This window comes from Phocoena sinus, chromosome 16 (assembly GCF_008692025.1).
Source record: "Phocoena sinus isolate mPhoSin1 chromosome 16, mPhoSin1.pri, whole genome shotgun sequence".
Taxonomy (NCBI): domain Eukaryota; kingdom Metazoa; phylum Chordata; class Mammalia; order Artiodactyla; family Phocoenidae; genus Phocoena; species Phocoena sinus.
The window spans coordinates 7,077,164-7,094,770 of record NC_045778.1 but is presented as its reverse complement, the minus strand read 5'-3'; the positions used below and the strand labels follow the sequence as shown (position 1 = coordinate 7,094,770).

Genomic DNA, 17,607 nt, shown 5'->3' with positions numbered 1-17,607 from the left:
CCTCTTATTGGTAACTTCGGACAAATTGATTAACTTACCTCATTTTCCACCTCAGAAAAATGTGGATAATAGTAATAGCTAGTTTTATGGGGTTCTTCTGAGGATTAGATGTTAATAAGAGGTCTGGGACATGGTAAACGTTCAATAAATGTTAGCTATTGATCTAATTCATTAATCTGTTCAAAATAACGCCACCATCGTGGCCCATTCACGTTTACTTCTTGACACTTGTTTGCTTATTGTCTTATCATCTGTTTGTGTAAGTCCGTCTCCATGTCTTTCTGGATTGTGGGTGCCTTGAAGGCAGAGCCTGGGTTCTACTTATTTGTGGACCCACAGTGCTTAGCACAGCCCTGGTTTGTAATGATTACTCTGTTGAGTAAATGAACACAGTCTTTGATGATGACTTATGTTTGAATGGTCCTTCGTGTGCCACAAACCACACACATGGGAAGCCTGAGATGTGAAGTTTAAGACCCTTGCCCAAGGTCTGCTGACTATGCCAGAGTCAGGTCCTGTGATTCTTGCCCCTGTTCCTTCTACCAGGCCGTCCTCCCTAGGAAAAGAATGCTGAGTTTTACAGTCCTGGATCATGTCTTTCTCCAATTTTTTTGTATTTGACACACTGTCATGTTTGATACACTATGACAGCATTCTGTGAACAGGAGCTCAGTCTCCCTGAAGAAGATGTCGTTTCTGCACATCTTTTTTTTTTTTTTTCTTTCCTTTCTTTCTTTTTTCAAGGAAAAAAAGAGCTGAGATAATTTTATCTTTACGTACTCTACAAGTGCAACTATTGTGTACATTTGAGATTAATTGCAGTTAACGGAACTACACTGTTTTCCTCTTGAATCTCACATAAGTGAAATCATATACTGTGTCTGGATTCTTTTGCTTGGCTTAATATTTGTGAGATTCACTCGTGTTGTTTTGTGTATTTAAAAAAATTACTGTTTAGTATTCTATTGTATGAAATGGCCAGAATTTATTTACCTGTTCTCTTGCTGATGGGTATTTGGGTTGCTCCCAATTTTTGATTGTGAGTTTCTACACTCCTTTTAATGATGTTTGGTTTTGTACAGATTACCACAAATGGCATTATTGCCATGAGTGAGCCCCCAGCCGAAGAATCCCATCCTGGGCTATTCCCACCGACCTTCGGAGCAGTCGCCCCTTTCCTGGCGGACTTGGACACGACAGATGGCCTTGGGAAGGTTTACTATCGGGAAGACTTATCTCCCTCTGTCACTCAGTTGGCAGCCGAGTGTGTCCAGAGAGGGTTCCCGGAAGTCTCTTTCAAGCCCAGTAGCGTGGTGGTTGTCACTTGGGAATCCGTGGCTCCCTACCAAGGGCCCAGCAAGGACCCTGCCCAGGAAGGCAAGGTAAGCACCCAGCCAGGCACAAGGGCAAATAGCCTAATATGTTGGCTTTGTACACTTTGGTCTTCTGGTTTGTGCTACTCTGATGTCCGCCACGCCCATGCGATTGATAAAGATTGGACAGACATCCAAAGCAAAATCTAGTAAGCTGTTTATTGCAGGTCTGAAACTTCCAAAACCTTATCTGCAGGGCTACTTAAATCTATGCTGTAATGACGATTAGATGTAAAGAAAGCCAATTCCTGAGAAGATTGCCACATGGCAAGAACAGGGCTGATAAATTACAGCCCTAGCTGCTCTTACGTTGGGTGGTGGATAGTGGGAGGTGGCTTCTAGATAAATAGAGAATTTATTAGTATGAAGTGATAGGTTAAACTAATAAAGCAGTCTCAAGAGATGTGAAGAAATAAAGACCAGACCCAGACTCTAGTTGGGGGGACAAAACCCATTTGTACCATGTGGGTGGTTCAGGAAACAAGTTTCATCATAACCAGGGATGGGAGTCTCTGTGGATGCAGTGGTTGGGAAAGGTGTTAGAGTGTGTAGAGCTTGGACTTGCCCTTGAAGGAAGGGGGGAGTATTTGAAGAAGCCATCTCTAGATCTGAGGTGACTCTTTAGGACATGCTTTGATTTCTCCTTGGAAAAATAAATTTGCTCCGCCATTGTTTAATTTTTACAGCATTACAGGGTAGAGAGCAACTTGAAAGGTCCAAAAGCACTCCCTTTAGATGGGGGATATTCCCAGCTGGTGGTTCCCAAAGTGTGTACCACAGAATACTGGTCCCACAGACATTCCTTGAGGAAGAGGACTCCTCAGACCAAATAAGTTTGGGAAGCGCTAAAACTATATCTCCCTCATGGTGACTCACTCTGGAAAGTCCTATAGTACAGAAACCTGCTTAATTTTGTTTAATTTAGTCGTCCCCAAACCTTTTGGCCATACCCTTTTCCCTCCCAAATAAGACATATTGCATCCCATAGAGCACACTTTGGAGAAGTCTGTCTGACACGTTTTGCTTTGCCACCTGTATCTGCCTGAGTGCTGTACTTGAAAACCGTTTAAAACCTTCAATTTCTCGAGTGTGCATCCTTTTCACTTGAGTGATACCTGCCCAGCCCCTTGTACAGAGCTCTTGCCTGCTTCACGGGCCAAATCTCCCCTCACTCTTACTTCTCTGCACCCTCTTGCAGCAGCTGTACCAGATTATTTGCAATTCCCTGCTGAGGCTTTTTGCTTGTTTGTTTTACCCACAGTCTCTTGCACTAGCTGTGCTCTCTGCTTGCGATGGCCTCTCCCTGACCCTCACTACACGTGTCTAGCTCCTGCTTGTTCTTTCCGCCTCCTTTGCCCCCACTCCTCCCAGCATCGGGCACTTCGCCTGCACACAACTCCATTACAGAATCTATCCTCCAGTTTGGCAATGTTTTGTTCACATGTCAGTTTTCCCACCTAGACTATAAATTCTCAAGTGCGGCGATCACGTACTTTTATTCGTCTTCACAGTGCTCAGGACAATGCCTGGTGTGTAGGAGAGGTACTAACATTAGGAATATGTTCTCTGTGCCTGGCCCTTCCTATGCTAGCTCACGTAGTCCTCCTAACATTTCTGTGCCATAGGTGGCTTTATCTCCATCTTACAGATTCACAGATCAAGGTTCAGAGAGGTTAGGTAACATGCCCAAGGTCACACAGTCAGTGAGGAGTAGAGCAGGATTTGGATCCAGATTTGTTTTCTCTCAAAGCTCATTTTCTTTCTTACTGCATGGTGCTTGGGCTCAGTCAGCTAAATAATGAATGTGGTTGAATATGTTTAATGGCTGTGGAAACAAATTCTGTGGGTAAGAATTTGCTAAGTTGCATGAGATTTAGGCCACTACCTGGAGGTGCCATCTATAGTTTTTCATTAACCTTAGGGTCATGGTTATGCAGAAAGTATTCATTGATTAATTAGAAAATTTCATGTTGACATAGCTTTAGAGATATTTAAGTGGAATTATCCTGGCATACTTGGTCCTACAAAAGTATTTCTTTAGAATAAGGTGTAAATACTGCCATCTCTGTATTTTTTAGATACGATCTGGTGAAGAGCACATCTTAAGATCTGTAGATATTTTCCTGAGTAACTGAATTTTAACTCATCTTCACAGAGAAACACATTCCAAGCTGTTCTGGCCTCCTCTGATTCCAGCACCTACGCCATTTTCCTTTATCCTGAAGATGGTCTGCAGTTCTATACGACATTCTCAAAGAAGGATGAGAACCAAGTTCCCGCAGTGGTTGCTTTCAGCCAAGGTTTAGTAGGATTCATATGGAAGAGTGACGGAGCTTATAATGTATTTGCTAATGACAGAGAATCAATTGGAAACTTGGCCAAGTATGCTTTTTTTGTTGTTCTTCAGTAGATTCTCCCCTTAATAAGACTATCATTAGTCTATAAGTCTATAAGACTATTTAAAACAGTCTATAACTATTTAAAACAGTCTATAAGACTGTTTTATTAAGAATAACGTAATGGGCAATATAGAACATTACCTGAAAATGTTCCCATGGATTTAAATTTTATATATAATTTTAATATTATGGAGTACTTTGTTTTTCTGATGAACTCAAGGGAATATACTCTTAGAGTGAACAGGTATCCAGGTTTTTAGATATCATTCTCATTTGAGATAGTTTTACCATCTCTTCTATACGTATAAAGTTAGAAATACAAGTTATTCAAAACTATGTCCTGCTATGACCCCAAGGCTGAGAAAACCCCTCCCAATTTCATATTGCCAGTTGAGTCTAAAACTCCTCTACACTTTAATGGTGTGCTGGTAAATGCTTAGCAACTGGCTTTAGGTGGGTTGGGGAAGCCTTCATTTATAGCATTTGCCTATTTCCGTGGTGTAAATACTCCTACCATGGCCCGTTTACAGCTGCTCACATCATGTCGCTCAACCTGGGGTTGAGAAAACGTGAACCATTATATAGTATTCTCACCATAGAGGTGCAGTAGATTCAAATAACTTGAAGAACATAGCTAATATGAGTTTCAAGTATTTATTCCCTCTGCTTTTATTTCTTTTAATTTTTATTGTAGTTGATTTACAATGTTGTGTTAGTTTCTGCTGTACAGCAGAGTGAATCAATTATACATATATATATCCACTCTTTTTTAGATTCTATTCCCATATAGGTCATTACAGAGTATTGAGTAGAGTTCCCTGTGCTATATAGTAGGTTCTTATTAGTTATCTCTTTTATATATAGTAGTGTGTATATGTCAATCCCAATCTCCCAATTTTTCCCTGCCCTTCCCCCTTGGTAACCATAAGTTTGTTTTCTACCTCTGTGACTCTATTTCTGTTTTGCAAGTAGGTTCATTTATTACTATTTTTTTTTTTAGATTCCACATATAAGCAATATCACATGATATTTGTCTTTCTCTGACTTACTTACTTCACTCAGTATGACAATCTCTAGGTCCGTCCATGTCACTGCAAATGGCGGTATTTCGTTCTTTTTCATGACTGAGTAATATTCCATTGTATATATGTAGCACGTCTTCTTTATGCATTCATCTGTCGATGGACATTTAGGTTGCTTCCATGTCCTGGCTATTGTAAACAGTGCTGCAATGAACACTGGGGTATATGTATCTTTTTGATTGCCTCTCATTTTAATACAGATCATTTAATTGTAAGTTTATATACTTTAATTTTTTACCAGCTGGTTCAAGCAAGCTCCTGCATAGCACTGCCTTTATTTGAGTCCCAAGCAGACAGACTGATTAGACGTCCAATTTCTGCAGGACTTTCTTGACTCCTCATTCCCTGTCTAACCCCAGTCTTTTGCTCAGTATTCTCTACTAAGTAGTGTATGTCCCTTCTGTCCATTGTACGAGCTGGTCATTTTACATAATTTCTTATAGGAACACTTCCAATCACACACAGAAGAACAGTAAAAATGGTGGTGCAAGAAGTAGAGATTAGGGTTATTCTATTGTATTTTATAACTATAAAATGCCTTTAGATTCTCAATATCATTTGTATTTCACTACACACTTTTAACATAAAAAGGTAAACTGAGACCTGTCCAAGGTTCCACAGCTAACAGTGTTGGGATTTCTAATAAACCAACTCTGTACTATTTTCACTCATAACTCTTCTGACACCAAATTTGTGGGGTTTTTCCCCCAACCAATTCTCCAACTCTTCAGACACCAGCTAGGTGTCCTGTAATTCGATTCAGTTCTGACACTAACTGCTTGGAGTCAGCACATACCTCACAGGTTAAGGGCTCAGTCCCACAAAACTGCCCCCACTTCAGACATCCCTACAAGTCCTGGGTTGCCACCTGCACTTCTGATCAACCAGCTATAAATCGGGGATCTCCATGAACCCCTGCTCAAGTTCGATAATTTGCTAGAATGGCTCACAGAACTCAGGAAAGCACTTTCCTTACTATGACCAGTGTGTTATAAAGGATACACTCAGGAACAGACAAATAGAAGAGATGCATAGGGCAAGGTATGGGAGGAAGAGTGGGTGAGGGGCTTCCGTGTCTCCTCTGGGCTCACCACCCTCCTAGCCCCTTGATGTGTTCACCAGCCCCAAAGTTCTGTCAATCTCATCACTTAGGAATTTTTATTACATAGGCATGATTGAGTAAACCATTGGCCATTGGTGATTAACCTATTCTCCAACCCCACTCCTCACCCCCCTCCCTGGAAGGCAGGGCGTGGGGAAGAAAATTCCAGCCCTGTAATCAAGCCTTATTCTTTTTTTTTTTTTGCGGTATGCGGGCCTCTCACTATCGCGGCCTCTCTTGTTGCGGAGCACAGGCTCCAGACGCGCAGGCTCAGTAATTGTGGCTCACGGGCCCAGTTGCTCCGCGGCATGTGGGATCTTCCCAGACCAGGGCATGAACCCGTGTCCCCTGCATCGGCAGGCGGACTCTCAACCACTGCGCCACCAGGGAAGCCCCAAGCCTTATTCTTCCTAGTGACCAGCCCCCATCCTGAAGCTACCCAGGGTCCCCAGCCACCAGCCATCTCATTAGCATACAAAAAGACACTCTTATCACTCCAGAGATAACAGGGATTTTAGGGATTGTATGCCGGAACCAGAGACAAGGACCAAATACATATTTCTTATCATATCACACCATGCCCTGGAAAGAGAATAACTGAGAAAATGGATGACTCCGGTCAACAGGTTGCTTATATGGTAAAGCACATGACCAGTGATTCCTATAAATTGCATTTTAAGGCCTGAAAATGTCCCTGAAGCGTGCCTCTCGAGTGGCCAAGACTAAGCCTTTGCTAGGGTTGTGCCCATTGGATACAGCCTCAGCATATCCCCCTGGATGGTCTCAGCTCAGTGATGACGAGGCAGGACTGCATCTGCTCTCTCATCCTCTACCGAGGCTGTGGGCAGAAGCAGGCGTTGGGTTTCAGATTGACACGGATCCCCAGGGCTCCTTCTGCTTGGTTGCTGGGGGCTGTTTGTGGGTTGCTGGCCTGTTTCCAAGAAGCCTGTCCTTCCCCCTAGGAGCAGCAACTCTGGGCAGCAGGGCATCTGGGTGTTTGAGATTGGGAGTCCGGCCACGGCCAGTGGCGTGGTGCCCTCAGACGTGAACCTGGGATTGGACGATGGAGCAGAGTATGATGAAGAGGATTATGACTCGGTGACACCTCTGAGCCTGGAGGACACGGGCACCACATCCTTCCCCTATGAGGCCCGGAGAAGGGGAGACACTGGCACATACAACGTGCCCAGTGACCTGCCCCCCCGCCGCCTGGCTACTGAGAGACCCCCTGGACCTCCCACGGAGAGGACCAGATCTTTCCAGCTGCCAGCAGAGAGGTTTCCCCAGCAGCAACCACAGGTCATAGATGTGGATGAAGTTGAGGAAACAGGAGTTGGTAAGGCCATTTATGTTGCAGGTGGTACCTTCTTGGATACTTGGGTTTCCAGACAGGGGAGCATTGCTGGCAGGGTGTCAGCTGTGCGCATTATTTGGTGGTTTGTAAGGATGAGCGCCTGGGGAAGGAGGGGTGGAACTTACAGCTGCAGAACATCGGTCGATGGGCCCGAAGGCTTCAGAGACCCCAAGGGATCTGGCCATTAGGGCTGGGGTTATGGAGACTGTAGAACATGTCCTCTTTCAAGTCTTCTATTATTCTTTCTTTTTTTTTTTTTTTTTCTGTTTTAAAGAGAAAAGTGCTTTCGAATTATTTTGATAGTCAGATTTCCTTCCTTATTTGTGACTTCTGAGATCAGTAGTATATTCACCCACCTGAAAAAACATTTTAGAAGCTCTTTTGGCTATTGACACGGTTTATCTTTGAAATTTATTTCCTCTTGGTTTTGGAAGGAGGATGGTTGATGATTTTTCCTCCCGGGCCCTCTCAGTATCAGAGTTAGTTTGTGAACGTTTAAAACCACAAAATAAGCAGATCCCCTTTTTGAGGATGGTTTTAAAGTACAATATCCTGTAATCAACCGTATTATATCAGATTTTTGCTACATTCTCAGGGAAAACCACTGGAACCCCAGCATGCTTTGATTTGTCTTATAAAAAACATTTGAACTAGACTATGTTCATTATTTTTTTGCCCTTTAGGTTGACCTATAATCCATTAAGATTCCTATCAAGGGGACGGTCCAAGCCTTTAAATGATGTTTACTGTGACGCACAACTGCTTCAGCTATGAAGTTATCATAAGGCCCTCAAAACATCTACTCAGTTCCACATTATTCACCCATTTTTATTTCTCCTTACTTGTGATTTGTCTCGTAGCAATAGTCGGATGTTCTTATCGAGTATCCCAAAGCATGGACAGTATCTGGTGGCCGGGGGTAGTGTGCTTACTTACCTCTGAGGCACAGAAACGGAGAAGCTGCCCTTAGTGACATGATGAGTACGTAGTTCATGTCTCAGGGCTCCCTTTATACACATGGCACCCTGGATTTCCTGGGGTGATGCTGACACCTAGCACGTCGCACTCAGCTCTTATAGCTGGGCCTCAGAGTGGTCGCCCCAAGATGGATTGCATATGTTTACCGGCACATATGTTTACCTTCAGGGCGAGTTTTGAGTCTCATCCTGCTTTCACCCCACATACATGTCTCTGAAATTCTCATTTGTGAAGTCATCACTTGAATGAGAGCATAGCTAGCCCCAGCAACTTATGGTTGTATATTCCTTGGTACTAGTAAAAAGAAAAGCCTGGATTTGAACCCCAACTGTGTTTAAAAGAGATGTTTTTCTGCCCTCGATCCCAGTTATTTCACTGTTTTTATTAGAAAGGTCAGTCTTCTGTAGCCAGCAGTGCATTCCTGGTGTGATTTGAATAGTCACCCAAAGATACGTCGACCGTAACAGACCCACTGGGAGCTGGGCTTAAGCAATCAGTAGCATCACATGCGTTCAGCTCAGGGCCCAAGTATTTTCAGCTCCAAACGCCATCTTTATAAATACAGGAAATTCCCTTCTGGGTATGTAGGACTCATGGAATCTTCCTGGAGTTAAACTTTACTTTTCTCTTCACTCATAACAGTCATTTATAAAGTGGGTCATTATCCCCTATAAAAGTTCATCCCCTTTTGTGTTTTTGAACTTCATCCCAAATTAATTTGCCCTGGATTTTTGAGTTTAATGAGCTAGTTCATCATCCAATAAAATGAACCTGGGAGGGAGACATTTAAAATAGGGAGGAATTCTTCTTGTTTCTTGGGTCAGAGGCTTCTAGACCGGGTATGACTGAGGAATTATTTCTAACTAGCTTTTGACTCAAGAGCTCAGGATTTATCCCCTGGTGAGAAGAAAGGGTCAATTTTTTTTTTTTTTTTTTGCGGTACGTGGGCCTCTCCCTGTTGTGGCCTCTCCCGCTGCGGAGCACAGGCTCCGGACGCGCAGGCTCAGCGGCCATGGCTCACGGGCGCAGCCGCTCCACGGCATGTGGGATCTTCCCGGACCGGGGCACGAACCCGCGTCCCCTGCATCGGCAGGCGGACTCTCAACCACTGCACCACCAGGGAAGCCCAAGGGTCAGAATTTTTAAAAAATACTTTAAGCTTGTTAAAATGGCACTTTATGTTATAGATATTTTACCACAATAAAAGATAATTTAAAAAAATTTTAAGGTCCCTCCTGCCCAAAATGTGAAGCGGATCTGACGACATTAGATGGATGCCATATTAAGGTTGACATTGGGTGGCAGTCACCTAATATTGATTCCGTGATACTGAGGACATTGGATTATAGCATTTTTAAAGAATTCACCCTTGTGATTTCTCAAACTCCCTTTAGACCCACTTGCTTGGGTGGTTTGAATAATAGAACCACTATACTATTTAAGTGGCTACAGGTAGAGAGCCCTGGGTCTGAATTGCCTGAGCAGATGTCAAGTCTTGCACAGCTGAGGGCGTAGGGTCAGAAAGCCTCCTGGTCCAGAGCCTGTGAAGCGCTTACAGGTGTGCTGTGTTCTCTCCAAGCAGTTTTCAGCTACAACACAGATTCCCGCCAGACGTGTGCCAACAACAGACACCAGTGCTCTGTGCATGCAGAGTGCAGGGACTTTGCCACCGGCTTCTGTTGCAGCTGTGTTTCCGGCTACACGGGGAACGGCCGGCAGTGTGTTGCAGAAGGTACTTTGCTTCTGTCTGTTCCCTTTGAAGGGGGAGAAAGGGGGAGGAGTGGAGTTTTTATTTTGGTGCTTGTTTTTTTGGTTTTTTTTTTTTTGTGGTACTCGGGCTTCTCACTGTCGTGGCCTCTCCCTTATGCGGAGCACAGGCTCCGGACGCGCAGGCTCAGCGGCCATGGCTCACGGGCGCAGCCGCTCCGCGGCATGTGGGATCTTCCCAGACCGGGGCACGAACCCGCGTCCCCTGCATCGGCAGGCGGACTCTCAACCACTGCGCCACCAGGGAAGCCCCTTGGTGCTTGTTTTGAAATCGTTCCTTTACCTAGATCTCTAAACGGGGGTGGTATTTTCAGTCGGGCAATGATAGTTGATCTCTCATTCCCCGTTCTTGCCTGTATTTTTCTACTGGGGGTGTGGTCCTGGGGAGTGTCCTTTTTTTCTAATAAGGGGAGGTCTCTTTCTTTCCTATGCTGTTTCTCCATCTCTGAAATGACGGCCATTGGGAGCCCATCTTCACAACTGTCCCTATAGCGTGAGACAAAGGCTGAAGTGTTGAAATTATGCAGCCTGGACCACGAATTGTCAGTGCCCCCCATTTTCCTCCACTTCTTTCAAACCTTTTCTTTTGGCATCACTCAGACCATCCTTATGGTGGTTCAACTCCAGCAAGGCCACAGTGGGCTGGTGGAAACCAAAGTATGTAGCGGGTAAAGACCTGTCCTCATGCCCCTGGAATCCCAACGTGGTGATAGAGGAGCATAACAGGTGCATCACAGCTAACTCTGGAGCCCAGACCCATTGTGGGCCCACTCCAAAAGGGACTCAGCTGGCGTCAGTGGGCTGGCATCAGTTCTGAGCTCTGCCCCCGGAAAAGGACCAACCAGTCTTGACATTCTCAGAGGGTCAGAAGAATCTTCTCTGCAAAAGTCTAGAGGGTCCGGATAAGAGTTTACTTCGAGAGGGAGACCTATGGGAACCTGAGGCCATAAACCAGAATTAAACAAAACCCAAACCGACCATACTGAACATTTGTTCCTTCAGATGCCAAGTCACCTCACTTGTCACCTGTCATTTTCCTCGCGTGTTTAATGAGGAACCTCAACTGCTTCACACAATACAACTGAATAAAACTCAGTTGGAGGAATGCTTTTCTGTTTTTTCAGATCCCCTGCCATAGCTAAAGTGAAATCAGTTATTTTAATTTGCTAAAATAAAAAAGTTCCCTCCTAGGTCACAGTTAGATGGTTAAATGCTATCTGCAGCAACGAAAGAAAATTTTGGATACGTTGCGTATCAATTTGGCGGGATGTTTTTAACGTTTATAAATGTGTTGTCTGTTTGCTTCCAAAGCCCACCGCCCCAGGGATGGTGTACCTTTGCTGCTTTGTTTTAGGCTTGGCTTTTATATTTCTCTCACCCTGGGAGCAGCTTCCACAGTCTACAGTGAACCTTTCTTCTCAAAGAGCAAAAATCGTATTAGCTCTTTCTGTGCCGGATATCAGACTGAAAATGCCGATAGGTTGCATTTGGCAGGAAGCTCAGATGTGACAGATTGCTCGGCTACGTTTTTTCACCTTCTGTACACGCCCCGTCATAGTTTTGTGGTTTAAATATTCTTTTGGAGTCTTGCTACTTTTGAAATAGTTTTCTAGCTCCAAGTTTGGTGGAAAAAAAATTTGGTTTCCTTCCCCCTGGCTTTCCTGCTTGTTTCTGTAATTGTTTGGGGGAGGCATTTTTTGATATTAGTCTTCTAACTTCACAGCATCCCCCAGTGTAATGACATAGTTTGTTTGCAGAAATACTCTGTGTCGAGTCTGCCTTGGCTTGTCAGTGAACCTGTTTATTTTATATTTTATTTTATTTTATTTTATTTTTGGGGGCCGCACCGCATGGCATGCAGACTCTTAGTTCCCCGGCCAGGGATGGAACCCATGCCCGCTGCAGTGGGAGCGTGGAGTCTTAACTTCTGGACCGCTAGGGGAGTCCCTCAGTGACCCCGTTTAGCAGCTAAGGCATACTGAACACAGCAGAAAGCCTTCAGAACACTGGTGACCATGCTCAGATGAGGGCTCGTTTGTCTCAGGTTATTCTACAAACTTTACTGAGAACTTAACTGTGCACAGAAACCTCTGCTAAGACGGAGCCAGGGAGTTGGGTGGGAAAGTCTTGTCTCTAGACATTTATAATCTAGGAAGAGAAACACGATATGTACAATCAGTGAGTGATAGAATTTCTACATCAAACCTGAACAGTCCAAGGTGACTTACTTACCTCTTGCTTCAGTTTTTTTTTTTTTTTAAAGATGTAAGTAACACAGTCACTTAAAGTATACCATTTGGTTCTTTTTAGTATATTAACTAAGTGGTGCAACTACTGCCTCTAATTTTAGAGCATTTTCATCGCTCCAGAAGGAAACCCTGGATCTCTTAGCAGTCACCCTCAATTTATCCTCATCCCCAGTCTCTGTCAACAACTAATCTACTGTCTGTCAACACAGGTTTTCCTGTTCTGGATATTTCATATAAATGGAATCTTGCAACGTGGGACCTTTGTGTTTGGCTTCTTTCACTTAGCATGATGTTTCCAAGGTGCATCCATGTTTTAGCATGTATCGGGTACCTCATTCCTTTTTTCTAGCGAAATAATAGGCATTTCATGGATATACCACATTCTGTTTATCCATTCATCAATTGATGAACATTTGGGTGCTTTCCCTTTTTGGCTGTCGTGAATAATGCTGCTAAGAACATCCGTGTACAAGTTTTTGTGTGGACATATGTTTTCTGTTCTCCTGGTATATACCTAGGAGCTGGAATTGCTGGGCCATGTGGTAACCTTCAATTTTCTTATTCAAATACAAGAACAACTTAATTTCTTGAGAGCTTATCTTTTCCTGATTAAACAGTAATATATGCAAGTTATAAATATTTGAACATTATAGAGATATATAGTATAGAAAATGAAAGTTCACCATATGGCCCTGAGTTAGCCACTGGTAGCAGTTTTGTGTACATCTCTTCAGATATTTGCCCCTAAGTGTATGCTAACTTTTATCATTAATGTGATTTTCAAAAATGGTGTCCTATACATATACTATTTAGCAATTTATGAAGAAAGCTTTTAAATATGCCATAGTAAGTTTCACATCTTTCCCAGTTGGCTAAATGGAGCAATCAACAATAGACACACCCCAGCCCACAAGCTGGTTCTGGGTCAGAGGGCGTATTTGTGGGGCCTTCGATATCCGCTGTGGCCACTTCTGTCTGGCTTGGCTTGAGTGAAGGTCCAGGACTCAGACTGGCAGTCCTGTGTTTGAGCCGGAGATGCTCTTTAAGATGTGTTACAGATCAGGCAACCAAATGTCCCATCCAGTTTAGCCCTACTGTCCCAGTGAAATGACTAATTCTGTCCCTGATACTCTCAAAAGTGAGACATTTGTGTCACCTAGTTCTAGACCACCCATGATACTGTTATGAGATCGTTTTATTTGCCTCAGACCTTCCTCCATCAAACAATGGGTCTCACTTTTCTGCTGTCCATTATCCATCAGCGTGGAAGAGAGGAAGAAAATTGGAATTTGTAAGGCTCATAGACACAGCCATAGGAACTGCCTTTTTGGGAGGAAGAGCTGCTTTCCCTTACCCCAAAGCCCTTTACCCTAGCACTGTTTGGCTCTTTGCTTTTATAGGTACAGAGCCTACCAGACATACTATTCTATTCTGAAGGGCTGCCTGCTTTCTTTGTTTCTCACTCAGGTACCCCCCAGAGAGTTAACGGCAAGGTGAAAGGGAAGGTCTTTGTGGGGAACAGCCAAGTTCCCATTGTCTTTGAGAACACGGACCTCCACTCCTACGTGGTAATGAACCATGGGCGCTCCTACACAGCCATCAGCACCATTCCTGAGACCATCGGGTACTCTCTGCTTCCTCTGGCCCCTATTGGAGGCATCATTGGATGGATGTTTGCCGTGGAGCAAGATGGATTCAAGAATGGGTTTAGCATCACAGGTAACTGACATCAGACCTTAAAATTAACGGGCTGGGGTGAATGGAAAGGGAACTCCATGTCTGCAAGTAACTTACCGATAAGCATTTTGTGGCTCTGGAAATAAGGTGTTGAGGTAAAATTATCAAGAAGTTTTTCAATTAATATACATTAACTAAGACTGTCTAGAATTGCATTTTGATCAGGGAGCGATTTCAGGGTGGAGATTTAGATTTAGGCAGAGCAAGTGATGTTTGCTCCTATATCCTCACAACCCAAAGTATGGGGGTTCTTGTATTTATCCAGCCTGCCTCCAAATTCCCAACTAATATGAAACTGACATTTGACATTTCCTCAGTATCTGCTTGGAGAAAAGGAACCTGTCATTTCTAGCTGGTAAAGTCAGCCTGATAAGCATAGTCCTCACGAGTCTTAGGAAAGCTGAGTTTCCTTGGAGCTGCTTAGAGACCGTGTCCCGTCGGGGAAAGTTCAGTCTTTAGGGGACATGTGGGCAGATTGTCGGTGGGTGGGAGCGGAGGAGGATGCTTCCCTGGAGCAGTGGTGGCCTCTCCCATGCTGTGCTGAGGCTGGTCCCCCTGTGCTGGAGGCCCTTTCCTGGAACTGCTTGGCTGGAGGAGTCTGTATCCTTCATCTCTGGCCGCTCCCAGGACCTGGAGCCTGCTGTTCCTGGGGCACAGGTACATAGCCGCCGCCTCTGACTACCTAGACCTGCCTTCTCCAACACCCCTAGCCTCACTGTAGCTTCAGCCACGGCTTTACCGTGAAAACACAGCTGAGAGCAGCGTCTGTAGGCTTTGCACAGACACCCCTCCCAAAGTTACAGAACATAAATACCTAACTTCCTGAAATGTGGACGTTTTAAGAAAGGAGAGGATATATATTTGAAAAGGGTATAAGATACCTTATTTATGGCCCAATGTTTTTTCTCCCTCTCCCACAGGCATGTGTACCCTGAGTATCATAACGATGTTCAGGCTCTCTTGCAAACACATGCTCTTCCCTTTGCAGACGTAGTTGAGCTTTGTGGCCAGATCCACAGATCCTACTCCTTGGCTGCACAGCATTTCATATTGGTGTTGCCTTGAATATGGGTTGACGTAAATGGATGGTCCTTTGTAACTTACATCAACTTCAGGGAGGCTGAGGGAGTCTTTACAAATTCCCTACAACAGCAAATCTTTGTTACTACAATGGTCCTTCTTAACTGCCCCTGTGTTATCAGCTGGAAATCTGCCTGGGACCTGGGGGCTATAATGCAGGAGTTGTCCAACTTTTTCTGCAAAGGGCCATTTAGTAAATATTTTAAGCTTTGCCTAAATGTTTTAGGCTATTCGGGCTGCGTTGCAGCTACAGTAAGTCCCCTACATACGAACCTTCAAGTTGCGAACTTTCAAAGATGCGAACCTACGTTTGCATGTCCAGTCACGTAAGTTAGTTCACATGTCTGGCGTACATTGTCACGTGAGTGCATCCTCTACAAGGGGTTGTGCTTTTGTGTACTTCACTGTACAGTACTGTATAGAGTACGGTAATACAGTATCTTCATTTCAAGCCCAGGATGTCTGGAAGCAAGCGTAAAAGCAGCAGCGATGTAGCTGGTACTACTGTACTTTTAAAGGTACGGTACTGTAAGATTAAAAATGTTTTCTTTATTTTTGTGTTTATTTGTTTTTTATGTATTATTTGTGTGAAAAGTATTGTAAACCTATTACAGTACAGTCCTAGATAGTGGATTGTGTTAGTTGGGTACCTAGGCTAACATTGTTGGACTTATGAACATATTGGACTTAACGCATGTGCTCTCGGAACAGAACTCATCCGTATGTAGCGGACTGTCTTCAACTTTGTTGTCGTCGAGCGAAAGCACCAAAGATAATATGCAAATGAATGATCATGTCTGTGTTGCAATGAAATTCTTCATGGGCACTGAAATGTAAATTTCATGTACTTTTCACATATCATGAAATAGCTGTCAGCTCTGCTATCAGGAGTCTGCAAAGGTGGCAAAGGGAGGAAGCTGGAAGAAGGGGGGGTATCTTTTCCTGCTTGTCGGGGGCTGCCTCCCTGCCCAGACCAAGGGGAGATCCTGAGCCAGCACCTTAGTATGTGCTCCTAGGATGGTTTCTGGGTCTGGTGATAGTTTGCCCTGAACAAGTGGCCCATCCTGACCAGGGCTTAGCTCTTACAGTAGTCATTCCCACAGCCGACGTCCTGGAGCGCACGATGTTTGGCAGAGAACGTTTTAACGTACTTATCTAATTTCCCCAAGACAGATTGTATCCCTTTTTCATCATCAGGAAATGGAGGCTCCCGTGAGGTTAAGTAACTTGTTCAGGCTCACCCAACCAGTACCCAGCACAGCTGGGAGTCCAACTCCTATCCCCTGCTTTTTCCAGCACAAGCCATGAGCCCACCCATCTCAGATGCTGGTTTGCAGCTGGCAAGCAGCTTCTGTTTCTTGCGCGTGACTCAGTTGGGCCATATGGATGTCCCAGCTCTGTCCTTGGTGTCAGCAGCCCCATTTCTACTAATCAAACTAAAGCATCTGCAGAGGAGGTGTGAGCCTGTCCCCAGCCGTGAGCCCAGGGTGGGCATGAGGGTGGCTTCCCTGACAGCAACGTGACAGACTGACCTTGCCTTGCAGGGGGCGAATTCACCCGCCAGGCTGAGGTGACCTTTGTGGGGCACCCGGACAAGTTGTTCATTAAGCAGCAGTTCAGCGGTATTGACGAGCACGGACACCTGACCATCGACACGGAGCTGGAGGGCCGAGTGCCGCAGATCACCTTCGGCTCCTCGGTGCACATCGAGCCCTACACGGAGCTCTACCACTACTCCCACCAGGGTGAGCCGCAGCGCCGCGTCCCGGGCCAGCGCCGTGTCCTGGGCCAGCGTCACCCACAGGCTCCAGCCCTGAGCTTATGCTATCTCCTGGCCTTCGGAGAGGGAAGTGCAGGGGGTACCTTATACAAATCACCTTTTCTCTAATAGACATCGTGTACACTCATTGGAGAGAATTGAGGGCAGAAAAGAAAATAAGCATAACTTACAGATGTAAAACCAGGACACAATTATTATTAGATTAAGTGTGTTTCCTTTCAGCCTTTTCCTTCCATGTAAAAAATATCCCAACATATGTATATATACCAACACAAATAATACCCCAACATAAAATCTCACCATATTATATAATTTCAAAACAGTATAATTTTATTATAATATACATCTGTATGTACTTTTTAAGTTTCAAATTTACAGAAAAGTTGAAAATAGCAGTTTCCACATATCATTTACCCAGCCTCGCCAGTTGTTAACATTTTGCTACATTTGTTTATCATTCTCTCTCGCGTACATACATATATATATATGGGGTTTTTTTGGAGAGTAAGTTGTAGGCACCGTGATCCATCATTCCCTAAATATTTCACGTGTTCTTCCTCAGGACAAGAACATCCTCTCACACGGTCCCAGTACGCTCATCAAAATCAGGAAATTTAACATTGATGTAATACTACTGTATACTCTACAGTCAAGTATATAGTTTCTATTTACATAATTTCAGTCATACCGCATTATTGTATCTTCA

General features: G+C 44.3%; 1 protein-coding gene across 3 annotated transcripts in view; it reads left to right on the top strand.

The window, feature by feature from the left end:
• NID1 (nidogen 1) overlaps nucleotides 1-17,607 on the top strand; it is a 95,359-nt gene that overhangs the window by 21,317 nt on the left and 56,435 nt on the right. For 2 of the 3 annotated variants that reach the window (XM_032608238.1, XM_032608237.1), the window contains exons 2-7: nucleotides 1,083-1,382; nucleotides 3,529-3,755; nucleotides 6,919-7,292; nucleotides 9,871-10,020; nucleotides 13,772-14,023; nucleotides 16,666-16,866. In XM_032608238.1, the coding sequence (XP_032464129.1) occupies nucleotides 1,083-1,382; nucleotides 3,529-3,755; nucleotides 6,919-7,292; nucleotides 9,871-10,020; nucleotides 13,772-14,023; nucleotides 16,666-16,866 (1,504 nt within the window). Of the gene's footprint in view, nucleotides 1-1,082; nucleotides 1,383-3,528; nucleotides 3,756-6,918; nucleotides 7,293-9,867; nucleotides 10,021-13,771; nucleotides 14,024-16,665; nucleotides 16,867-17,607 lie in introns of all 3 variants that reach the window. The other variant, XM_032608236.1, reaches the window with a different exon arrangement.